The 26,004-nt window shown below is 41.8% G+C and overlaps 1 protein-coding gene across 2 annotated transcripts; it reads left to right on the forward strand.

Moving 5' to 3' along the window:
• Positions 1–1,165: 1,165 nt before the first annotated feature.
• On the forward strand, positions 1,166–25,732 carry LOC148031212 (uncharacterized). Of its 2 annotated transcripts, none has more exons than XM_087685695.1 (5): positions 1,166–1,316; positions 1,498–1,615; positions 1,706–1,807; positions 24,983–25,143; positions 25,371–25,732. In XM_087685695.1, exons 2-5 carry the CDS (start codon positions 1,519–1,521, stop codon positions 25,476–25,478), a joined length of 468 nt encoding a protein of 155 aa, XP_087541821.1. In that variant the 5' UTR covers positions 1,166–1,316; positions 1,498–1,518; the 3' UTR covers positions 25,479–25,732. The 2 variants fall into 2 exon arrangements, with proteins under 2 accessions (XP_087541821.1, XP_087541822.1); XM_087685696.1 differs by having other exon boundaries at positions 1,252–1,369.
• The last annotated feature ends 272 nt before the right edge of the window (positions 25,733–26,004 follow it).

Here is a 26,004-nt window from a genome sequence, read left to right on the forward strand (position 1 = left end):
CTTTCATCAACACGCTTACTCTCTTTCTTGTCCTCCATATTGGGGCTCGGGCTTTGATTTCACCTTCCCTGGTTGACCATTTTTGGAGTGTTCACCACCTTCCACGTCCTTTTTGGGGCACTCCTTTGCAAAGTGGCCCGATTCTTTACAAATGAAACAAGCATCAGGAAATGTCGAGAACTTGACATCCACCCATAAGTCCATTCCATTCGGGTCAACAAGCTCGAGCATTTCAGGGGGCTATTTTCTCCTGTCCTACAGGACACAAGCCCACTTCTTAGCTTTGATGGCTCCACTGGTTGTGGCAATAGTAGGGACATAAAGAACTTTGCCAAGTGCTTCAGCAAGGACTGCAACCTCTCCATTCAGCCATGCTGGGAGACCAGGAAAACTAACCCACACCAGGCATTTCGTTTGTAGCACCTTTTTCGGGTTGAAATCTGCCCGCCACGGCAAAGCATAAACAAGGTTGCCCTTATAGCCCAATGCTGACCCTAGCACCAGATCCCTTTTAGCTTTTGAAGCAACTAGAGCAAGGAAAAACCCCCTACCAACAAACCTGTATTGGATCAGTGAAGCTCTTGACCCGTAGGTAGCAGCAAACTAGCGCGCATACTCCTCTTCCAAGGGAGGCTTCCCCATAAAGTACATATACATACAACATAGGGCGTTCTTTGCGTATCTTTGCTTGATTCGGGGCAGAGAGAAGGCCACAGGCACTCGCATGACATGCTTTCCCTCCAGCGATGCCTTCTTCTTTTGATTGAAGGCCCGTTGATCCTCACGAAGCTTCTGTTCCAACTCTGCACTATCTTCACCAGATGCCACAACAACAACATAGTCCATTTCCATGGACTCATTGGGTTTTTGCAACTTAAGTGAATTCTCCTGCGCACCGTGGCCATCAGGAGGGTGTTTGGTTCCTTGCATTCATGCAAAGGAATTGCAGGTAGTCAGGCTTGGTGCAATGATTTTCAGCCATGAGTCCGCCTGCAAATTGAAGTTCAGTCCTTGAGTCGGGTGGTTGAGTCCAAATCCAAGTTCCAAGTTTTTCCTTGAGTCGGGCGGGACCGGGCCCGGGGGAAGAAGAAAGTTCATGTGTTTAAATTAGCGTGCAGGCACTTGGCTTAAAGCGGCTAAAGGTTTGGGCAGAGATAGAGATGTAAATACTCGTTTATTTAATACAATAAATAACTCACCCGTCACAATGCCCAAAGTGTCTCATTGCTTTAGTTCCTTTCGGGCAACCTGGTTGTTAACGTGCGTCCTCTCTGCAAACCACGTTATTTAAGCAGAGACGCGCAGCTCTGTCTCAGGTACGTCTTCTGCGCTACCCTAGCAGCATCTCGAGACGGCATAGCACACTGTGGTGCGTGCACCATGTTGTTCGTCTCTTTCACAATTTTCTGCCCGCCCTCCTTGCTAAGTTAACAGATATGGTCGCCTAAGCTTCCATCCCGTCCTTCCAGATCCTTACAGAACGACTGTGTATGCCAGGTTTTCTATAACAGCGTCAGAATGGATCGGACATCACTCGCAGGTGCTTTGCTGCTACCCTTGATAGTCACGCTCTTCTTCGTGGCAGCGAATGCCACGAGTTCCTGGAAACCTTGCAGTGAGTTTTACTTCCGTGGCTGTCGCATCCTCGATGGTTCCTTTCACTTTTTAATCATACCTTATGATCTCCGTCTCTTTGTTTTGTCAGGCTCGATGGAGGATTACAGAGTGACTGTTAAGGATGTGAAGGTTAACCCTGACCCAGTGGTGCGGGGGAGTCCTGCAACTTTTGAGATTCCTGCAGTTACAGGTAAGCTGTTTAATAGTGTACAATTGAGTAAGTCTGCTTTTAGAGAGCAACAAGTTGAGAGATCTGGTAAATTGAGGGAATCCAATCTTATGGCGTGATGCCCTGTGAAATAAGGCTGAGGGCGTGATGCCTTGTGAAATAAGGCTGAGGAAATTGTAGGAAACTGTTTGATGGAAAAGCTGAGGGAGGGAGGGAGAGTTTATGTGTGTGCGTGTGCGCGCGTGAGCGCACACATGTGCATATGCACACACATGCAATATAGACAGAGGAAGGGAGAGGGAAGATGAGTGAGCACAAAGACGGAGGAAGGGTGAGTGAAGATGAGTGAGCACCTTGGGATATAGAGATGTCCATGATCAATGAGACACGTGGCATTTCTAGAGGAGGTTATTACAATGAGACACATGGCATTTCTACAAGAGGTTATTAATGGGAGGTCAAAGATTGCATTGGAGTCGAGGAAATTTAGATCTTTGTACTAATGATGAACCTTCAATACCTCTTTACTGATTGAGTATCCTAAAAACCTAGCAAGGACTTAGATTCTTAGGCTTGTTTCAAATTCTTCTTAGATGGATGTCGCTATGTATATATAGTTTTCATACTTTTATGTAATAGGGTCACTTGATTAGATCCTTTGAAGATTACTATTATTTATTGTTTTCATAGTATTTTTGCATTCCCATGAAACAAAGTGCTTTGAAGGAGTACTTAAGGTCGATGGATCTTGCAATATATAAGATAATATTCTTCAAAAAATGCACAATTGAGAAGAGATTAGAGAACTCGAGGGAAATGACACACTTATTTTAGGAACTTGAAAGGCTATAAGCCTCAAGTGCTTCTTTTGGCATTTGCTTAGATTATTTTAGGATTTTTCAAATTGAGGTCAATTTCTTACTTCTTGCAAGATGCTTGTTCAACACTCTACATGATGACACTTGGCGGGCTCAAGTACTTCTTTTGGTATTCTTTAAACTACTTCAGGATTCTTAAAACTGATATATAAATTTGTGAGAGTGCACAATGGAAAAGACAAGATGAACATGGAGAGAGAAAATAAGGATTGCAATGAAAGAAGAGAACGGAAGAAGAAAATTCACATTGAGCTCATAAAGAATGTTGAATACAAGGAGGATTGTGTGAGTGTAAGTAGCCAACTTTGGAGGAGAGAGAAACAAGAGAGTAGACAGTGAAAAGTAGATTGTGTGAGCTGCATGAGAGTGTACTTGCTTGTTGAACATAAAAGAAAAGATGAAAGTATAACTAATATTTAAGTCTAAGATTGATCTAACCATATTTCTAGCTACTAACTAGAGTTAGGTTTGTTCACTCTAGAGCCTAGTGTCACTACTTTAATGTCTTGAGATACTAGGTGTACACACCATACATACACTAAAGTGTCCACACCACACAAATTACATTGAGCATTGCCCAAAATTGGGAAATTCTAACACCCCTTGCAATGCAAATGTGATGAAGTACAAGAAGATCAATAACCCAAAGGGTAGTAAGTTTAAAGACTTTTGAAAAGCCTCAAACTTACTCACATGATAATGCTTTGGTGAAAATGTTAGTAACATTTTTTTGTGTAGGAACATATATCAAGTTAATCTTTCACGTATAACATTATTCTTTGAATGATGGTAGTGAACCTCAATGCGTTTTGTGTGAGCACGAAACATAGGATTTTGTGCTATTGCAATAGCACTTTGATTTTCTTTTTCTAGCTGTGGCTAGTTGTACACCATTCCTTAGAGGTTGTGTTTATTGCCTAGTGGCACATTGGAGGTTGTGTTTGTTGCACTACTGGAGTGATCATTTGCTGTTACTGGCTCTTCCCTAGGCTGCGTTTTGATAGTTGAGCTGCTGCCTGACACTGTCTGACCACCTAGAGGTTGTGTTTTCACTTCTATTGCTGTCACCCTCATTGCGAGACTCTTTCTGTAGTTGTGTTTGTAGATTTTGTTTCTCTTGTGTCTGTTTAACACAGATCCAGCTACACACAGCTGCATTTGCTATTGCAGGACATCTTTGGAGGTTTCCTTGTTGTGTTTTGGGATCTATTAGGAGTATGATGCACTCTCTAGTTTGTACTCTTTGCCTTGTTTCTCGAGTTTAGGAGTCAGTATTCATTCATTACATAGTGTGTTTCTTGTAGGAGCATTGTATTGTATTCAGATTCATGATTCTCTATGCTCATTGTCTTTGAGTTACCCTAATGCTAACTATATTCTATTGTTAGTTTGTGCTTTGTTATACGATCGTGTTTGAGTTTATATGTTAGGGCATTTCTCCACAGGGCATTGTGATATTGATGCTAGAATGAAATATTTTGAGACCTTTTTTAATTGGCTAGCTTTGAGATGTAATGTGGATCACTTTGTGTACACATGCATTGCATGTTAAAAGGTTAAGTTTGATCAATAAAAGGCACTCGGTTTGTAGTAGCCCTTGTCTATCATGATAGATCATGGGACAACATAGGCATGGATTTTGTTTTTAATCTTCCTAAGACATGTATAAGAAATGATGGCATACAAATCATCATTTGCAAGTTTAGGAAATAGGCTTATTCCCTTCTAGTGGAAAAAAAAGATAATTGTGGATCACATGGCAAGATTGTCTATGTAGAACATCTTCAGATATCATGGCATGCCATAGTCTATTGTGAGTGATAGTGATCCTTGCATGAAAAGTTTGTTTTGGAGAGGTATTTTTGAGAATATTAGTACGATTCTAAGGTTCTTATTTTCTTTAATCCATAGACAAATGGGCAACTTGAAGAGGTACATGCTATTTTCTTAGATCTTTTAAGATGCTATGTGTCTGAGTATAATATTAAATAGTAACAAATTTTGCCACTTTTGGAATATGGTTGTGACAACCAAGGTAACCGTGAAACATTTCACCCCAAGACGTTTTGGTTCACCTCGAAATGTTTCACCTTTGGGAAAGTCCCAAGCGAAACGCCAAGTGAAATGGTTGAATAATATATATGAGATTTTGCCACTTTTGGAATATGGTTGTGACAACCAAGGTAACCGTGAAACATTTCACCCCAAGACGTTCTGGTTCACCTCGAAATGTTTCACCTTTGGGAAAGTCCCAAGCGAAACGCCAAGTGAAATGGTTGAATAATATATATGAGATGGTTTTCTATATAAACGATGAGTTACAACTTATACATTTATACTTTTTAATTTTTTATATATCAACAAATGATGTGTAATACTATATATAGAGTGTCTAAAAACCTTTAAAAAATTAGGAAAAGTTATTATTATTATTTTGTCCATTTAAAATCATGTTTCAGCCAGCCATTTCACTTAGGGCTTTTTGCGTTTCAGTTTTGTCCATTTAAAATCATGTTTCAGCCAGCCATTTCACTTAGGGCTTTTTGCGTTTCAGTGAAATGTTTCAAGCGTTTCAGCTATGTTGCATTTTAGTGCTAGCAAATTGCGTTCGCGGTTACCATGATGACAACACAGTGCACAATTCCATTAGGAAGGTATTGGGAGGTTGTGGAAGGAGAGAAGAAAGTCCCACCCACATTGAAGACAAAGGATAAGATCTTTGAGGGTGACATATCTCGAGAGAATGGATGATATTGAGAGAGAGAGAGAGAGAGAGAGAGAGAGAGAGAGAGAGAGAGAGAGAGAAAACACAAAATAATGGGTAAGAGTGGGCAATAGTTCTACACTCAAAAGATGCAAGTGCTAGAATAATAGAATGAAAGTATAGTAAGTTAGACCTATCTAACTCATTAGAGTTAATTTAACTCTAGAATTAACTCTGGAAGTGGTGACAACTTATTAATGTAGTTGTGTTCACACTATAAACCAACTAACTAAAATATTGGGTGTTGCCCATAGAATTGGTAAATTCTAAGACCCCTGCAGTGCCAATGTGTGGTAGAAGTATAAGAAGATCAATCACCAAAGGATAGCAAGTTCAAGGATTGTCGAAAAGCCTCAAATGTCTCATGAGGAAGTGTTTTGGTGAAAATGTCTACAACATTCTCCTGTGTAGGAATATACATCAAATTGATCTCTTCTACATTGGTCTATATCTGACATAGCAAATGCATGTTTCTAATTCAGCCTTAATTTTTCCAAATTTTTCCTCTGTAAGTCGAGTGAGTAGTATGCCATTCACAAAGAATGATAATCAGAAAGCCCCCCCTTTCATTGTTAATTATAGAGTGGGATCATTCAGACACCCTTTGGTGGCCAAATAAGCATCAATTTTAGTTCATGCACGAGGAGCTGATTTGAGACAATGAAGAGCCTTATGCAACTTGTATACCATGTGCTCTTTCCCTTTAACCACAAACCTTGGAGGTTGTGACAAATAAACATCCTTTTGCAAATCCCCATTCAAGAATGTTGTCTTAATGTCCAATTGATGTAATTTCCAACCATAGCAATCACACATCTCACCCTACTCATACAGGATGTAGGAGCAAAAGTTTCCTCATAATCTATGCCCTTCTTTTGCACATAGCCTTTTGCTACCAATTGTGCTTTGTACTAGTCAATAGTATTATCAACCTTGTTTGAGTTTAAAAACCCATTTTGTGCCAATGGCCTTTTTTACCAAGTGGTATATCCACAATGTAGAGTTAGTGGCAATGGAGTCTAACTCAGCCTGCATGGCTTGCATCCAATGTATATCTTGCTGAGCTTCTCATCTAAGGAAGTAGGCTCATCACCATCCAACAGTGAGCTCATGAATACTGTTAGCAGTCATGTTTGTCATGCCTTGTCATCTCCTGCCTGTGAGCCTCAGTCCGAGTCAGATGAGGACTTTAGGAGCTCTAACTTGTCTATCACTTGTTTTGACGGAGGAGGTAGCTCATTCTAGAGCACTCAGTTTATTGCATTTCGGTGCATTTTCTCCTCCAGTCGGGATTTTATGTGCATTTCCCGGGGCAGTTTCTGCATTCTTCAGCTTGCCTCACCTGCCGGACATTGTCCACCCTTTCCGGGATTTTTCTGAGCATTCCTGGCATTTTTACCAGCATTAAATGCTGGTCGGACATATTTATGGCCTCAAATTTCAGGTTGGCCAGTTTTTGGGTTTTTTGGCTATTTATAGCCATTTCCCACTTGGCAGTCAGTTGTATTATCATCTTCCCTCCTTCTTTGGCAGGTGCACACTCCGACTCCGTCATCTTCCTCCGTCTTCGGTGCTGCCGTCATCATCAGCCTGATCTGGTGCCCTCACTGACGCTTCGGGCTGCATGCAGGGGCTGATCAGTCCACAGTTTTGTATTCAGCATTCGTTACAGTCAGTGCAGATTTTCTTCCTTCATTTTCTGCTGTCTCTCTCTCCTCCTCTGTGTTCGTGTTCTTCCGTTGCGCACTCTCACATGGTATCATCGCCTGACTGAGAGCACGGAGGACCTAACGTTGTGGAGAGATACCTCACCCCTCTTCTGCTGCTGTTGTCTCATCTCCAACTGCCCAGGCGGCCCCTCCAGGTGGCCATTCTTCTTGCGTTTGCTGCAGACGACTCCTCCAGAGGCTGCCACTTCATCAAACGACCCCTCCTGCTTGCGTTTACCATCAGGCAGCCCCTCCTTCAGCTGGGCGACACATCATCAGGCTGCGTTTTGCAGATCTGGTGGTCGTTTCCACTCCTGGTGGTTCATCTCCTGCTGGCGACCCACTCCTAGGCTGTGTTTTGGTGCTTTCGGTTTCTGTTCTGGTGATCTTCATCAGATACCCTTGCGTTTTGCAGCTCCAGGTGTTTGTAGGCTATCACAGCCTGTGTTTTGGTGGTTGGTGACCCTACTGTTGGTCCTACTTCGGCTTCGGCACAGTTTTCTTTGGTGTTTGGTGTTTTGCAGATTGGAAGATGTCTTCTCATCAGTTTATAGGCTTTGATGACTCAGATGACGAGCTTTTGTCTCAACACTCATCTGAACGGAGGCGTGATTTTTATCACGAGGACCGTCGTCTGGAGTCTATTCCTCTTTCCCGTCCCCCTTCTATTCATGTATCTCGGCAAGCCCCTTCCAGTGGGCCGAAGATGCAGCCTTTGGTACCCCCTGTACAGGTACCCGTACTTCCTCAGCTGCCCAAAGAGGACCGGTTGGATGGCTCCAATTTTTCTCTATGGTCCTGCAAGGTGGAGTGTATCTTGGACTCCTTCGATCTTTGGGAGCTTGTTTCTGTTCCTATTCCCCGGCCTAAGATGGATCCCGCAGATGGGACATCTATGGATCGTGCAATCTTATGGGATCGGCTTAATTCTAGAGCCAGATCTTTCCTCTTTCTGAGTTTGCAAGATTCTGTCCTTGTTCATGTTCACAGGTTGAAGACTGCAGCAGACGTGTGGAGAAAGCTTGCGTCTCTCTATCAATAGAAGACGTTTGCCCACCGGATATCTCTCGAAAAGAAGTTGCGGATGCTCGCTATTGATGATAGTCCTTCCATGAAGGACCACATCAACAGATTACAGGATATGAGGGATGAGCTTGCATCCCTCGGTCGGACGATATCTTCTGAAGACATGGCTATGATTCTTTTGACTCAGCTGCCATCGCCTCGGTTTGATGTCTTCTACACCAGCCTTCTTACATCGAGGACCCGTGAGAAGCTTCTATGGGAGGAGCTATCCCCGCTTGTCTTGGAGCATGACGAGCGACTCAGAGAGCTCAGTGCTAGTGGATCCGACTCCACTAGAGCCTTTGTTGCAAGTTCGGGAGGACAGAAGCAGAAGAAGTCAAAGGCTAAGACGAAGGACAGTTCTTCAGGCTCTGACTCAGATTCAGAGAGACCGAAGTGCCCACACTGTGGGAAAGGGACACATCCCGAGGAGAAATGCTGGAAGAAGTACCCTCACCTTCGTCCGGGAGCGAAGGGTGGATCTACATCGGAGCCTTCTTCTACCTCTACACCAGCTGTTACCCATGAGTCTGTTCCTTCATATTCATGCTTTGGAGGAGGATCCTTCTTCCGTGGCTGCAGTGTCTTCTGCGTAGCCTTGGTTAGTGGACAGTGGTGCTTCGAGTCATATGACTCCCCGAGGAGATTTGTTACAGGATCTCCGTCCATCAGAGGGTTCAATCACTGTTGGTGACATTTTATTGGTGCCTATTAGTGGTGTTGGCACATTGCCTTTGTTTACCGACCGACCTTCGAGCTCCTTTTCACAGGCCCTACATGTTCCAGATTTGGGCCTTCCCCTCCTCTCAGTTTATGGCCTTACGAGGCTTGGCACACGAGTGATCTTCACCGAGCATGTCGTTATTGAGGATTCTTTTACAGGAGGTGTCTTATCTACAGGTTGGCAGGAGAGCGGGCTTTATAGGCTCCATTCCCCTTCTTTGATGCAGGGTCCTCCGCAGCAGTCTATTGCTACACCCGTTCCCGCTTGTGCACCTTCTATTCCACCGGTTCCTTCCCATCCCCCACCCTCTCCTCGGGTGGTTCCCTCGTACCTCCCATCCCTTTCAAAGGGGGACGATCTCAGTGATGCGGCTGTGGATTCCCTGGCCCCTAGTGTTTTAGAGGGGGATTCCCAGGATCATGAGGAGCTCCTTCAGCAGCAGTCTACATCGACGGACTTCATCAACCTTGGCATTCCTCTTGCCACCCCAGGATCCGTTTCTCCCTTGGACTTCTACCACATCGAGGATCTGAGAGGGGGTGTTAGCAGTCATGTTTGTCATGCCTTGTCATCTCTTGCCTGTGAGCCTTAGTCTGAGTCAGATGAGGACTTTAGGAGCTCTGACTTGTCTATCACTTGTTTTGACGGAGGAGGTAGCTCATTCTAGAGCACTCAGTTTATTGCATTTCAGTGCATTTTCTCCTCCAGTCGGGATTTTATGTGCATTTCCCGGGGCAGTTTCTGCATTCTTCAGCTTGCCTCACCTGCCGGACATTGTCCACCCTTTCCGGGATTTTTTTGAGCATTCCTGGCATTTTTACCAGCATTAAATGCTGGTCGGACATATTTATGGCCTCAAATTTCAGGTTGGCCAGTTTTTGGGTTTTTTGGCTATTTATAGCCATTTCCCACTTGGCAGTCAGTTGTATTATCATCTTCCCTCCTTCTTTGGCAGGTGCACACTCCGACTCCGTCATCTTCCTCCGTCTTCGGTGCTGCCGTCATCATCAGCCTGATCTGGTGCCCTCACTGACGCTTCGGGCTGCATGCAGGGGCTGATCAGTCCACAGTTTTGTATTCAGCATTCATTACAGTTAGTGCAGATTTTCTTCCTTCATTTTCTGCTGTCTCTCCCTCCTCCTCTGTGTTCATGTTCTTCCGTTGCGCACTCTCACAAATACATGCTCATGACAATCATATGCTTTTGTAATATTAGCAAAATGTGCCCCCCTTGTATCATGTGCTGCATGTCTAGCAACCCTTCTAGTGAGTTGAGGTAAAGGAGCATCCAATTTACTTTGGTGGAGAGTTTGTAACAGTCATCAAGCTTCCCACGAAGCTCTTTCAAAACATGTGCATAGGCTAAACATCCATAAAATCCAAAAGTAGTCAACTTTGGGTTGCTTGCCATGCCAAGCTTTGAACGGTGTGATTGTCTTCAATGCTTTAGTGGGTGCACGTTTCAACACATGATTTGCACACTGAAGGCCTTCTTGTTAGGGGTGAAAGAGAACACTACATTTGTTAGTGTGAGTCCACCCTTGTGTAGTGCCAAAGGGTGCAAAGTACCTAGATCTACCCTATGTATGCTGTCACATTTCACGAGAAAATTTAATTTTTCCTTCGTTCTCTTGTGTAGATTCTCTCTCTCTCTCTCTCTCTCATGCAATTGTGAGGGTTGAGGAAGCTCGTTCTTGTTGGGCTGAAAAGGCCCAACTACTTGGCGATCTTGTAGTTGACGGATCCTTGTGAATCTTTGGTTGGAGACTTGTAGATTAGCTTTGTTATTTCATTGAGCTTGGGGACAACAACAATCAAATCTATGAGCCGCTCAATAGAACTCCTTAAATGGATTGTTAGCTCAACTCTCGTTCTCCAAACGGTTGCCGTCATCAACCAATGCCTACAACCAGGGCAGCCACTGTCAAGTTGGGCATCAACTCAACACCTTGCCGTGCCCACCTCCAGCATCATTGCCTTGTCATCCCGCCATAATTAGCCATCATATTGGCATCACCCCAATCACCCAGTCGATGTCACCAGCAATGCACGGAATGCAGCCCAAGACATCGCCATCAACCTCACAACTCCAACTAACCAACATGTTGTCTATATTGCAATGTCACATGTATCATTTCCAAATTCCCTTTCATATCATTCCACCAATATTTTACTTCATATCATAACATTCCTAATGCAGCCTTAAATACTTCACCTCTTTCAATCTTACAAGCATGTTCACATAGTAGCTTATCTCATCCATGTGCTTCGTGTTAGCTTTAATCTCATAGAGATAGGGAATGCCCATTCTGGCACATAGGAACGGATTAACGCGTTCCGGGAGGTCTGAGCCCAAGAAACGCTAGCGGAACGTTCTAGCCCGTTCCCTATCCCATTCTAGCTCGTTCCCCGTTTGGAACGGCCGTTCTAGCAGTGGACTTTTTTTAAACAAAAATTGTTTGAACGGGTGCGACTCGTTGGCCTAACGTCGCTTGTTCAGATGCCCAACTCCCGCCTCTCTCGCTTGCATGCCTCTCCCATCTCGCCCCTCCCGCTTGCTCTAGCCCCTCCCGCTTGCTCCGCTTGCCTCGCCTGTTTGCTCCTGCCTGCCCTCCCTACCTCGTCTACCTACTCCCGCTTGCCTCTCTCGCCTGCTTGGCCGCCTCTCTTCTTGGCTTGACTCCCGCCCACGATTAGGTAAGGATCATTGTCTCCCCCAAATTTGGGGCATTTTGGATCAGACTTCAATTGTTGGCAGTTGTCCCAAAATTTGGGGCTTTCTCAAGGATTGGGGCCCAAATTTGGCTGCAATGTCCCCAAATTTGGGGCATTGGTATCCATCGTCCCAAGATCTATAAGGGCCCCCAAATTTGGGGCATTCTAAATCAGTCATTGCTCCAAATTTGGGAGCTGAAAATGCGCCAAATTTTGGGGCATTTTCAGCAAGGGAATGCAGGCTGGAATTCCCAAATTTGTGGCATTTTGAATTAGTCATTGCCCCAAATTTGGGAGTTGAAAATATGCCAAATTTTGGGGCATTTTCATCAAGGGAATGCAGATTGGAATGCCCCAAATTTGTGGCATTTTCAATAAAAGGAATGCAGGCTGAAGTAGCACCAAAGTTCGGGCATTTTTAGCAAACATTTAACACATGCATGTTGAAATTTTGGCTGCAAATTTCTGCAATTTCATTGAACTTACCGATTATTTGTCACTTTTATGTAGATGGCAGCATTGACATCTATGGGATCTTCATCATCCTCAGCAGATACTTCGTCAACAACTGGACGAAGTCGAAGCACTACTTGGTTATGGTTGGATGAGGTAGATGCAAGGGTGCCATTGAGAGGTGGAGGGGCTTGCCCCTGGAAATGCCAACTTTGCTCTTATGCTTGCACTAGTGGGGTTGATAAAGAGAGAGCCCATCTTCTACATGAGGAGGGGAAAGAGGTGTGTTTTTGCACCAATGTATCAATTGAGAAAAGGCAGGAGTTACTTGACCGCATAGCCACTTCTATGGGGAATTCACATGTTAGGAGAACTCCAAATATAGCAGTGGATTCAATAACATGGACTCCAAAGCTTGTAGGGCATGGTGCTTCATGCAGAAGACCACCAGGACTAGTGGCTATGTAGCCTTCTCGTGGGCCATCAGTGGCAGCAAGTCGTGGTGTTAGACAAAGTTCATTGCACGCTTCATGGGAACCAAAGAAAAAAGAGGAAACAGACGCAACAGTGGCATGCTTTTTTTACCATGACCATATTGCATTCAAATCAGCCAGATCAACTTATTTTTTAAATATGGTGGCAAAGGTTGCAGAGTATGGACCTACATATAAGCCCCCTTCATTAGAAACTACTAGGACTACATTGCTTCAAAAGGAGAAAGCAGCCATAGAGATTGCAACAACAAATATTTTCAATCAGTGGGTAAGAAACGGAGTGACATGGATAGGAGATGGATGGAGTGACACACGCCATAGGTCCATACATGGCGTTGTTGCATATTCTCGTGGGGATGTATACTTCATTGGTAGTCATGATACTTTAGAGACTGGAAAGAGTGCAGATGTATTGGCATCCAAGTGGTGCGAGGCGGTGCAGGCTGTTGGGGCAGAAAATGTAGTGCAGTTTGTGGCAGATGGTGAACCTACAAACATGGCAGCAGGAAACATTTTAATGGCAATGTATCCACATATCACCTTTAGTCCATGCATGGCGCATTGCTCGAATAACTTGTTGAAGGATATTGGGGACTTGCCATGGATTGCATCTCTTGTTGTGAAAGGCAACAAGATTATAATATTTATATGTAATCATTAGTACTTGCATGCTGAGTTTCGCAAGAGAAGTGACAAAGAACTTCTCAAATACTTGGATACATGATTTGCATATAACTTTCTTATACTTGGTCAATTGCACTATTGCAAAGGTGCAATTAGAGAGCTATTTGCTAGTGATGAGTATGAAAATTGGACTGGGGCTGCCACTGCTACTGTTGTGTTATGTAATGCATGTCTCTAATAGAGATTTTTGGGATGAAGTGAATTGCACCAACCAAATGGTTGATCCTATTATGCACATGTTGAGGCTTGCAAATGGCATGGATCCATGCATTGAAAAGATCTATGAAGGTATGGATCGCACGATTGAGAGGTTGGAGAGTTTGGAACCAAATGTAGATTGGTATGAGCAGATGGAATGAGTATGACTCTCCTATGCATGTTGCAGCATATGTGCTTGATCCTGAGTTTCAAGGAAAGATGTAAGAAAGAGATCTTGAGGTGATTAAGGCTTGGAACACATTGCTTGCAAGGCTTTATCCTAGCCATGAAATGCCACGCAAAATTAAAAATCAGCTCTATGTGTATCGACAAACATTAGGGATGTTTGATACAGAGGATGCACTAGAAGACATGACAAATATTAGGGTTGCTTTATGGTGGGAGGACTACGAGGGAGAAGCTCCAGAGTTGGATAGTTTGGCTATTCGTATTCTTAGCCAAACAATTAGCTCTTCTTGTTTAGAGCAACTATGGAGCTCATTCAATGACATTCACTCAAAGAAGAGAAATTGTCTTGATACAATGAAGACGAATGACCTAGTTTATGTGAGCTCCAATCTTCTCTTGCTAGCTCGTACATTAGTTGCAAAGACTGATTCTTTTATACGTTGGGAAAAAGATGACGACGATGATGATGATGATGATGATGGTGATGGTGATGGTGATGGTGATGGCGAGGATGAGAGTATTGACTTGGAAATTGGGGCTCTTGTAACTTGGATCTTTAGACTTTAAAGTTTAGTGCATATTTTGTGTCTTTGCAATGCACACTTGTTGGACTTATGCAACATTATTGATTATAATGTTGAATCATGAATGCGACAATCCATTGTTGATTACAATGTTTTGAATCTTTATTATTGTTGAAACTTGATTATTATGTCTCTAATTTTATGAATTATGGTTGATATCATATCTCTCTTTAGATTCTAAGACTTAGTGTTGATTCTCTCTCTCTCTCTCTATATATATATATATGTGTGTGTGTGCGTGTGTGTGTGTGCCGTTTCCTTCATTCTCGTTTCCTAACTTTGGGCATCCCCCCCCGTTCCCGTTCACGTTTCCCGTTCTTGGTAACTATGTTTAATCTACTATCCTTAATATTGTCACAATTGACTACTCCTGAAACCAGCCTTTCTTTCGTGGATGGGTGGTAAATCCGTGATTACAACTTAATTACAGCAACAAACAATAAATGCAAATCTGAAAATACAAATTTACCTATTGATCTTGGACAATGCACACCCGATTGGCCTCAAAATTGGTGTCTCTTTCAGTATTTCTTTAGCTTTATTGAAGAAAAAGTTGACTTACAATGGGATTTTCCCGATCCCCTTCGCAATCCAAACTCCCCTTGCTGTCCAAAGTGACCAGCAAGTCTTCAATGTGATTTGCCCCTTGATTCGGGCACTTAATTGGCCTTCATCCACTTCATAGATGATGTAAATTCCCCAAATTCAATGGCTGGCTAGTCCTCTACGTGAATTTAGCTGAAATTCACCTTTAGCCTTGAAAAATCCAAGTATTGAAGCTTCCAATTTTTGGGATGCTTTTTGAAGCTATTGCGAAATCCTAATTTTTGCTATAAATTAGGGTTTACAGTAGAGAAATTTGCAATTTCTTAGCTGCCAAGGGTCTAAATGTTGAGATCTTTGGAGCAAGGTTGTGAAATGGTTGGGAGATGAGAGAAAGTTGTAGAGAGAGAAAATTTAGAGTTTTGTTGTGAAGAATGACTGAAAACTTGTCAATTGCAGTTGTTGCCCTGCCACAACAACATTAGGTGCTGTCGTCTATAGCTGAGATATCCAAATCGGTTGTCACCTTATACCTGGATGCAATTGCCTAGTTGTGGAGGGCTCGAATCTGCAATTGCCTCCTCAAAACTCAATTGTGGTTGGTTGCAATGATTGAAAATAGGTTGGCCATGGCTGCTCACACCTCTCCCACATTTGCTACAGTAAGAATGATTTCGTTTTTCCTTTTCTTCAATTACTAAAAATTAATCTAATAATTATTTCGATATATGGAAAAATAATCAGACTGACCAATAATTAAATTGGCTAGGCATCTTCTACTCCCAAGTCTCTCTGAGCCATCTTTGACCATTAGATCGGCGTTAGGTATCATTAAATGCCACATCTATAGTGTCATCAACTGACACTTATGGCCAAATGAATGACCTAGGCCAACAATTGATACCAGATACCACCAAGTATCTATGCAACATAACTTATAGCAACTTTTGCCTTTGATATCTTGTGATTTTCTTGGGTCTCAGGCTCGTAAATTTACTCTAATCCTAGTTGTACCTTACATGTGCAACATTTACTTAGTTATGTGATTAAAAATTAATCCACATGTTAAGTGAGGTTTCAAAAATATATGTCCTCATGACAGCCCTCCCCCTTGAAATCCTTGCAATCGTCCTCGATTGTATTGCCAAATGCATCAAAAGCAAAGTACTACATTGGAATTTCCACAGGGCATCATAGTTAACACAACATTGTGCACTGTTGTTCAACCATTCCATATGCCCAACATATGCTGAAAATTACCAGCCAACATAACATAACATAAGACTCACAAAGAATCTCAAAAACATTGTCAGATTATCATGTGACATGTCCATTTCTCATGAGCTCAACTTATCTGGCAAAACTAAATCATAGTATAGCGAAAACCAAGCATAAACCATGGTTGAAATATCAATGGCGTCATTGATGTTATGATGCCATTGATGTTTACATCTAATTCCATGGACAACAGCATATGTTATGATGCTATTGATGTTTTAGCCATGGTTTATACTTAGTTTTCGCTATACCATGGTTTGGTTTTGCCAAATGAGTTGAGCTCATGAGAAATGATCTTATAACATGATAATCTGGCAATGTTTTTTGAGATTCTTTGTGAGTTTTATGTTATGTTATGTTGGATGCTAATTTTTAGCGTATGTTGGGCATATGGAATGGTTGAACAACAGTGCACAACGTTGTGTTGATTACGATGCCCTATGGAAATTTCAGTGTAGTACTTTGCTTTTGATGCATTTGGTAGTGCAATCAAGGACAATTGCAAGGATTTCAAGGTGAAGGGATGTCACAAGGACATGTATTTTTGAAATCTCACTTAACATGTGGATTAATTTTTAATCACACGATTAAGTAAATGTTGCACATGTGAGATGCAACTGGGATTAGAGTAAATTTACGAGCTGGAGACCCGAGAAAATCAGGGGATGTCAAAGGCAAAAGTTGCTATAAGTTATGTTGCACAGGTTTGGTGATATTTGGTGTCAATTGTTGGCCTAGGTCATTCATTTGGCCATAAGTGTCGGTTGGTGACATTAGAGAAGTGGTGTTTAATGATACCTAACGCCAATTTGATGGTCAAAGATGGTGTAGAGACATTCGGGAATGGAAGTTGCCTAGCCAATTTAATTATTGGCCAACCAGATTATTTTTCAGGGCACTGAAATAATTATTAGATTAATTTTTAGTATTTAAAGACTGAAAATTAATATTTAATTATGGCTAATGCTGGAAAAGCCATTTGAGAAGGTTGCCACTTGTCAAAAATGCCCATGCAAGACTAAAAAACGTCTTTAGAGGTTGAAGGGAGGTATTTTTAGTGTATTCAGCTTGCAAGAGAGAGGGAGGAGATGTTACTGGTTTGGTTTGCAGTCATTGGAGGATCTTCTGAGGTAGCCAAGGGCAAGAGAAGACCAATCAACAGCAAGTGATAGCATCTGCAGGCTGTTGAGACAGGGCAGCAATAGTAAATGATTGATTTTCTTCAATTCTTTTCATCTACAAGCTATTGAGACAAGGCAGCAGCAGGACAGATTTTCTTCAGTTCTTGGCGAAGAAAGTTTGAATTTTCTCTCTCCTCAGCATTCTCTCTCATCTCCTAGCCTTTCTACAGCCTTGCTCCAAAGATTGCAGCATTGAGATCACCAGAGGTTGAGAAATTTCAAATTTCTCTGTTGTAAACCCTAATTTGCAGTAGAAATTAGGGTTTAGTAGTAGCCTCGAGAAGCGTGCCATTTGAATTTGGGGCATTTCCGTTGTCTATGAAGTGGGTGAAGGCTAATTAAGTGCTCGAATCAAGGGGCAAATCAGATTGAAGACTTGCTGGTCACTTTGGATAGCAAGGGGAGTTTAGATTGCGAAGGGGATCGGGAGATACATCAACTTCTTCTTCAATTAAGTTGAATAAATACCGAAAGGAGCACCAGTTTTGGGTCCAATAGGGTGTCCAATGTCCAAGATCAGTAGGTAAATTTGTATTTTCAGATTTGCATTTATTGTTTGTTGTTGTAATTAAGTTGTAATCAAGGATTTACCACCCATCCACGGAAGGAAGGTTGGTTTTAGTACTTGTCAACCAATTTGAAGCAAACATTTGCTTGAGCTAGACCCAAGTGGTAGGTTACTTCCCTTGAATAAGAAGTGTAGACCACCATTGCAATGTGTTTCCCTTAAAAAATGTGGCTGTCTTGCGTATCTTAGATGCCTCTGTGAAGTGGCCTCCTGAATAGGCTGCATGAAATTGCTGAATAAAAACAAGTGCTTTTAGTCTATCTTGTGTACCATTGAAAGGCTCAAACTTCACGCTTTCACCACCTTCATGATAGTCCTTCGGCGGACCTATGGGAGTCAAGTTATCATAAATAGGCTGCTGCAAAAAGGGTGCATTGGCTGTATTTGTATAAAAACCAGCACTATTTGAAGCACCTACATGACCAGCACCAAATCCTTGTGCTCCAACAGTCCTTGGGGGTGTCGATACATATCCATATGGCCCGCTTTGTGCCCCAGGCATCATGCATATATTGCTATATATGGGATTAGGCATTTCACTTGCATTACCCGGAAACATTGGGTGTTGTGAGCCATGCATTGGCTGCTGCATACCATAGGGATTTGTGCCATACATTCCCGTATGCGGCGCTTATCCAACCATAGCATGAAAAATGGTGCCACTACCAAAGTATCCTTGTTGTCCCATGCTTGCATGTGCATAATTTCCTTGCTGCCCATGTTCCTATGGATTGGCACTGCCAAGTTGGCCATGCATTTGCACTTGTTGCCCTACGGATACCAACAATTTGTGCTCATTAGGCATTTTGGGCTCTTCTAAAGAAGGCTTAGGCATTTCCTTCGGTTCTTGTGGCTGTCCCGAAGCTGTAGAAGGTGTCTTATTCTCTTTGCCTTTTCTGTCCTTCTTTGGGGCATTTAAGAATCGAGTAAATTGGGGATCCTTTGCCAATTCAGGAAAAAGATTTACTGCTGTACGCATTCGATCCTTGAAGCTATCATAAAATTCTTCAACCCCTTTCTGGTCATTAGCCTTTTTATGCATTGAAGTGCCAACATTTGGGTCATTTTCCACATTTTCAGCATGCTGTCCATGTTGAGAACCATGCCTAACATTAGTCATTACATTTCCCCATTCACCACGTGATTGACCAAGGAGTGATGCATCCTCTCCACTTGATCTTGTATCACCAAGTGAAGACATGCTTGCTGTAATTGACTATTGAGAATAATCTCAGCAATAATGCAATAGTCCCAACTTGCAATCAAGTACCACGGGCCCACCAATTCAAAGGATTTGATGGTATCCTGGCAATGGAACCATGTGAAGCCAGCCTTCCTTCTGTGGATAGGTGGTAAATCCGTGATTACAACTTAATTACAGCAGCAAACAATAAATGCAAATCCAAAAATATAAATTTACTTACTGATCTTGGAAAATGCACACCCGATTGGTTCCAAAATTGGCGCCCCTTTCAGTATTTCTTTAGCTTTATTGAAGAAAAAGATGATTTACAATGGGATTCTCTCGATCCCCTTAGCAATCCAAACTCCCCTTGCTTTTCAAAGTGACCAGTAAGTCTTCAACGTGATTTGCTCCTTGATTCTGGCACTTAATTGGCCTTCACCCACTTCATAGATGATGAAAATCCCCCAAATTCAATGGTTGGCTAGTCCTCCATCTGAATTTAGTTGAAATTCACCTTCAGCCTTGAAAAATCCAAGTATTGGAGCTTCCAATTTTTGGCACGCTTCTCGTGGCTGTTGCTAAACCCTAATTTCTGCTATAAATTAGGGTTTACAGCAGAGAAATTTGCAATTTCTCAAGCTCCAAGGATCCAAATGTTGAGATCTTTGGAGCAAGGTTGTGAAATGATTCGGAGATGAGAGAGAAAGTTGTAGAGAGAGAAAATTTAGAGTTTTGTTGCGAAGAATGACTGAAAATCAGTCAATTGCAGCTGTTGCCTTGCCACAACAACGTTAAATGCTGTCACCTACAGTTGAGACATCCAAATCGGTTGTCACCTTATACCTGGATGCAATCGCCTAGTTGTGGAGGGTCCAAATCTGCAATCGGCTCTTGAAAACTCACTTGTGGCTGGTTGCAATGATTGAAAATAGGTTGGCCATGGCTGCTCACAACTCTTTCACATTTGCTACAGTAAGAATGATCTTGTTTTTCCTATTTTTCAGCCTTTTTCCAGCTTGTATGGGCAAGTTTGCCAAGTTGCAGCCTTTCCAAATGGTTTTTCCAACATTATCCATCATTAATTATTGATTTTCAGCCTTTAATTACTAAAAAATAATATAATAATTATTTTGGTACCTAGAAAAATAATCAGATTGGCCAATAATTAAATTGGCTAGGCATCTTCCTCTCCCGAGTCTCTCTGTGCCATCTTTGACTATTAGATCGACGTTAGGTACCATTAAACGCCACATCTTTAGTGTCACCAACGGACACTTATGGCCAAATGAATGACTTAGGCCAACAATTGACACCAAGTACCACTAAGTACCTGTGCAACATAACTTATAGCAACTTTTGCCTTTGACATCCCGTGATTTTCTCGGGTCGTGGGCTCATAAATTTACTCTAACCACAATTGCACCTCACATGTGCAACATTTACTTAATCATGCGATTAAAAATTAATCCACATGTTAAAGTGAGGTTTGAAAAATATATGTCCTCATGACAACTCCAACTCGCATTATCCATCTATCAACTCTCTTCAAGATGTAAATATTACTTTCAATAAGATGAAACCATGGAAGTTGTGAGCAACAAAAGTCAAAAGTTTCCAAAGGTTCTCTTTCATAAAGTTTGTTTCAAGAGGTAGTCTTAGTACAAAGTACTCCAAAGGGGAAATACCAGATGTACCACTGCAAGACCAAGATCTTGCTAAAACCACGCTCTTGGAAGATCTCAAGAGGACTTATTTGATTAATCAATGCCAACAAAATCTTTTAGATCAATTACTTTGATGTATACATTTAAGTTTTCAAATTCTCTAAAAAATGATTGTAAAAGCCATAAAATGATAATAGTTGATCACATGTGTAGGTTCTGGATTGTTTCACAATTGGTCTCTTGCGCGGTGCTAGGTGTTAGGGATGAAAGAGGACACCGCATTTACCAGTGTGAACCCACCCTTGTGTGGTGCCAAAGGGTGCAAAGTACATATATCTATCCTATGTATGCCATCGCATTTCCTGAGAAATTTGAGTTTTTCCTTCATTCTCTCTCGTGCATTGACTCTCTCTTTCTCTCTCTCTCTCTCACACACACACACACACATACGTAGTTTTGAGGGTTGAGAAAGGTCATTCTCGTTTGTTCGAAAGGCCCAACTATTTCTAGCCAAAATTTATGAGGTAGCCCTTGCTTTTCAACGTACAACTAATCATTTCCATAAGAGTGCGATTCTTTCTTTTAGCAACTCCATTTTTCTAAGGAGTCATTTTAAGAGTGGCTTGATGCTTAATGCCATGATTAAGTAAATATGTCTCAAAAGCACGAAACATGTATCCCATTTCATAGTAATAGGCCACTTGGCCCTCGAGAATATAGTGGGTGTCAAAGGCAAAAGTTGTGATAAGTTATGCCAGCTGGGCTTTGGGGGTCAATTGGTGTCAGTTTTGACCTTGGGACAATTATTTGGCCAATAAGTGGCCAATAAGTGTTGGTGGTTACACTAGGGACTAGCATTAATTTATTAATTAATGCTAGTCTAAGGGTCAACAGAGATTGGGGACTGCACCAGGCTGCAAACAGCCTAGCCAATTTAATTATGGATGGGCACATTTAATTTTAGGCAGGCTTAGAAGCGCTGAAATTAATTTTTTGAAAATTAATTAAATGGCTAGATAATGTTGAAAAATGGGTTTAGAATGTTGTCACTTGGCAAAAGTGCCCATGCAAATTGAGAAAACATTTTTTGGCAGCAAGGTCTTAGCCATTCAGTCAATTTACAACACACACACACACACACATACACACACACACACACACACACACACACACACACACACAGAGAGAGAGAGAGAGAGAGAGAGAGAGAGAGAGAGAGAGAGAGAGAGAGAGAGAGAGCCGGTAGTCCATTTTCTGATCAGAGAACAACAATTTGTTATAGAAGATAGCTATCTGGGGGCCTCAATAGGCAGGGGACAGCAAGGAATCTCCTTCCAAGGGCTTGCAACAACATTGCTGATCAAGTGACAACATTTTGGAGGTGTCTAGGAGTAGGTAATTGCATTAAATTCAGGTTGGAGCAAGCAGCAAACAAAATTTAGGGTTTTCTCTCGAAGAAAATCAGTTTTTTCTCTCATCTTCTCCAATCCATTCTTAGGAGAGCTCAACATTTCTTAGTGAAAGATGACTTGAAAGTCATGCTTATTGAAAGCAGAGATAGACAACAAGTTCTTTGTAATGCCAAGCACAAACAAGATATCTAGAAGCATGAAATTAGAACCATTTGCAGTAGTAATAGTGATTGTCTCAATGCTACATACATCGTGACTATTGTTGTTCGCACATGTGACACGCTTCCCAGTAGGGGCTGAATGCAAAGAAGTAAACAAGCACTTCTTGGAAGTGATGTGCTTTGATACACCACTATCAAAATACCATGCTTAATGCGTTTTAGCAGCATTAAATTTTGAATCAACCATAGAAGAATCATAATTGCATGTGAGAAATGCATAATCCTCCTCTACCAAGTTGGTTGAAGCATCATGATCTGTTGATTTGTTTACTACTACCTCTTGGAAAGCCAAACAGAGTCTTTCTTTTTCTCCTTTTGACACTCATCAATATAGTGACTGGGCTTATTACAATAATGGCATTTTTCCTTCTTTTTAGATTTATCCAAGTCTTTAACAACCTTGTTTGATGGCTGTCCAACATCACCCTTTCGTTGATTTTTTGCATTTTGCTTGACTATGTCTTTGCCTTTAAACTTGGAAAGCATAGCCACATCACGTGAATGCAATGCAACATTCTTTCAAGTCTCCTCCTCTTGCAACAAGAGGCCTTCCAACTCCACACCCCCCCCCCCCCCCCCAAAAAAAAAAATGACAACATCAAACCTAGGTATGACTCTGGAAGAGAGTTGAGTGTGATGTTAACCAAATCAACATCTTGAAAAATCTCATCAACATTGAACAGTTGCTTATGCAAATCCTGTATAGGAGTAAGATGATTCGTTATGCTATCACCCTCATCCATGTTTACATTTGCCAACTCTCTATGGAGATGAGATATTCTAGCCTCATTGCAGGCTGCAAACATGCACTCAAGTATGTTCCATATTGATTTTGAGATCTTACAAGACCAAATGTGCGGAAAAATTGTCCTTTTCACTGACAAGGCAATCAAGGAAAGTGCGTGAATCCTTGAAGTCCCATTCCTATGATTCTCCATGGGGGGGAGGAGGGGCAGCAGTAGCAATGACACCAACAACCTGTCTTTGAGCATTACGTTGAGGTGTTTGAGGTGCTAGACCTCTTGATTGTTGCAAGGCACCTGTGATGTAGTCCCAGAAGTCCTTCACACCAAGAAGGTTGTGGACCATAAAACTCCACAATGGGTAGTTTGAGCCATCAAGTTTGCCCTCTTAAGTGAGGACACCAAGAATGCTGCTTTGATCATTATTCCCTTGATGTGCCATGCTATTAGTAATGTAGCATGTTAGAACTATTATTCGTTATGTTTGTCATGCATTGTCATCTCCTGCTTGTGAGCCTCAGTTTGAGTCATATAGGGACATTAGGAGCTTTGACATTCAGTCTGTTGTGTGTTTTGATTGAGGAGGCAGTTCTTTCTAGAGCATGTGTTACATTGAATTTCTTTTTCAGTCAGTTTTAGGCACGTTTGCATTGGCTGAGGTTTATTTCCAGCCCTGCATTTCTTTTTTAGTGATTAGAGGGGTATATCCACACCTGTTTTTTCTAGCAGTTTCTCCATTTTTTAATGCAGTTTGCTAGATTTGTGGCACTCCTACACAGCAGTCCGCCAGTTTTGGGGTTATTTGGCCGTATATAGCCTGCTCTCTCAGTTGGCTGGTCATTCATCTTTGCAGGTTTTAGCACACTTTGATGTATAGGGACTCTTCTTTGCCTTCTTGTGTTGCCTTCTGTCATCAGCCTGATTCAGTGTCCTCATTGATGCCTTGGGCTATGTGTAGGGACTGATTAGTCCTCATTGTATTCAGCTTTTTTTCAGAGTTCAGTGCAGATTTTCTTCTTCCATTCTCCTCTCTTCTTGCAATCTTTCTCTTCCCTTCTCTCTCCATGTTTTATGTTTTCTTTGCCGTTGTGCGCTCACATAGTATCATTGCCAATGTGAGGACTTTGGAGGTTCTACAAAGAGGAGACCACACTCAGCTTGCTGTTTGGAGTAGATCCGTTGCAAAGAACACAAACTTTCTGCATTGTTTGGGTCTTCCACTAAATTTATGAGGTTGGCTACTTACATATAGGATTGTTGACATCAGCCACACACAACTTAGGGATCACTGCAGTTCTAGGTTTTTTCTTTTTCTTTTGTTTGGGGGGGGGGGGGGGGGGGCAGCTGAGTGGCTCACTTGGATGGGGTACCAATGTATGTGGTGACAATGGGTGCTAAAATGGGACTAACAGCATCAAAAGATGGTCCATGGCCCTATGGTCAGTTCCAATGAAGCATCTCTTTATCACACGATCATTCCATATTGAAAAATTGGACATAATAGTCTGCTTGAAACTCAAAAAATGGGGCTTTGCAGTCTAGATGAGAGACAGAAGTTGGAGATGGGCTGAGAATGTATGAGAATCATAAGGTCTGTTGGTCCCTGTCATGTAGAGGCTGTTTACCAGTATCGTAGCCAATTGCTGACTCCAACCACGATTGCATCCAAACTAATTCTGCATGGCAGTTTTGGGAATGACTTTTGTCTCCTGAAACACAATATGTGAGAAGGGTTTTTGTTGTCCCATTTAAGTTGAAAGCTTACTATTGAGATAAACATCAATGGGATTTCAGCTTGATATCTGACATATGCATTGTCGGGAATAAATTTATAAGCATTTTCTGAATTTCTTTTGGGAACTTTCAAGCAATATAGGCAGTGGCTTTCTTTTCAATGCTCGTTAGGTGTTGTTACCATTACTGACCACATTGGATCTTTTCAGGTGAGACCATTACTGGTGGCACAGTTACTATTCAGGTCTACTTCTTGGGCGTTCCAGTTCACACAGAAAAGGATGATTTGTGTGCAAAGACAAGCTGTCCTATCTCTCCTGGAGAATTTTCTCTCAAAAATACTGAAGGGCTACCTGACTTTACTCCAACAGTAAGCTTCATGTTTATGGTTTTACTTGTTTTACAGCATGCTCTGGTCAACAAGTATTATTATCTTTATCACATGTTTTGTTCTGCATCTATGAAGGGGCTGCTTTTCCATTTAGCATTTCCCTCCATTCTTCATTCCCCTGTTATGTTTTTGAAGGTTGGAATTCTTGCTACTGCTAGACACTAAAAACATTTGACTGAAGTTGTTGCCTTAAACTTTGGTGTCAGGGTGCATATCGACTTGACATGCATATAGAAGATGAGGATGGAGAACTCCTTTCATGCCTAAAGATCAACTTTAGAATAAGTGCAGAATCCCATGCTCAGCTACAATAATTTGGACATTGACAATGATAGTACACAGCAAATTTGCCAGTGCTTTAAATGATAGTACACAGCGAATTTGCCAGTGCTTTAAAAGCAAGTTACTGCTATATATTTGAGGGTTGAATTGAATTATTGTACAGACCCATCACTCCCAAAAACTACCCCGTTTCATTCCTGATATGTAAACCATCCAGTTTCATGCCATATTACTGTAAATATGCTGAAAAAAATTCAAGTTCAGTTTATTAAGTTACTTCATGCGATTTCACATTGTCATTTTGCTTCTTTTGACATGCTCTAGGTTAAGGAACTGACTATATATGTTGCATATGTGAATGGTCTTGCATAATGCTAGACCAATTGATTTTGACATTAGGTTGTAGGGTGCTTGATCTTGGATGAGTTCTTAAATCTGGAATGAAAAGATTCAAGGTACTGCAAGAATGCAATAAAGGTAGAGAGTACACAGCTATTGAAAAGGAAAAGAGAGCTTGTGATATATGACCATCCTGTAAAAGATTGACCTGCTGAAGTG

The sequence above is a fragment of the Lygodium microphyllum genome, chromosome 9, assembly GCF_053477565.2.
Source record: "Lygodium microphyllum isolate KBCC chromosome 9, Lygodium_microphyllum_v1.1.10, whole genome shotgun sequence".
NCBI classification, from domain to species: Eukaryota; Viridiplantae; Streptophyta; class Polypodiopsida; order Schizaeales; family Lygodiaceae; genus Lygodium; species Lygodium microphyllum.

Bases quoted from the DNA above. Each gene is read 5' to 3' on its own strand.
- LOC148031212 (XM_087685695.1), top strand. From the start codon at position 1,519: ATGGATCGGACATCACTCGCAGGTGCTTTGCTGCTACCCTTGATAGTC. The intron at 1,808-24,982 runs GTAAGCTGTTTA...GGATCTTTTCAG, and splicing joins TGAGATTCCTGCAGTTACAG to GTGAGACCATTACTGGTGGC. The intron at 25,144-25,370 runs GTAAGCTTCATG...CTTTGGTGTCAG, and splicing joins TACCTGACTTTACTCCAACA to GGTGCATATCGACTTGACAT.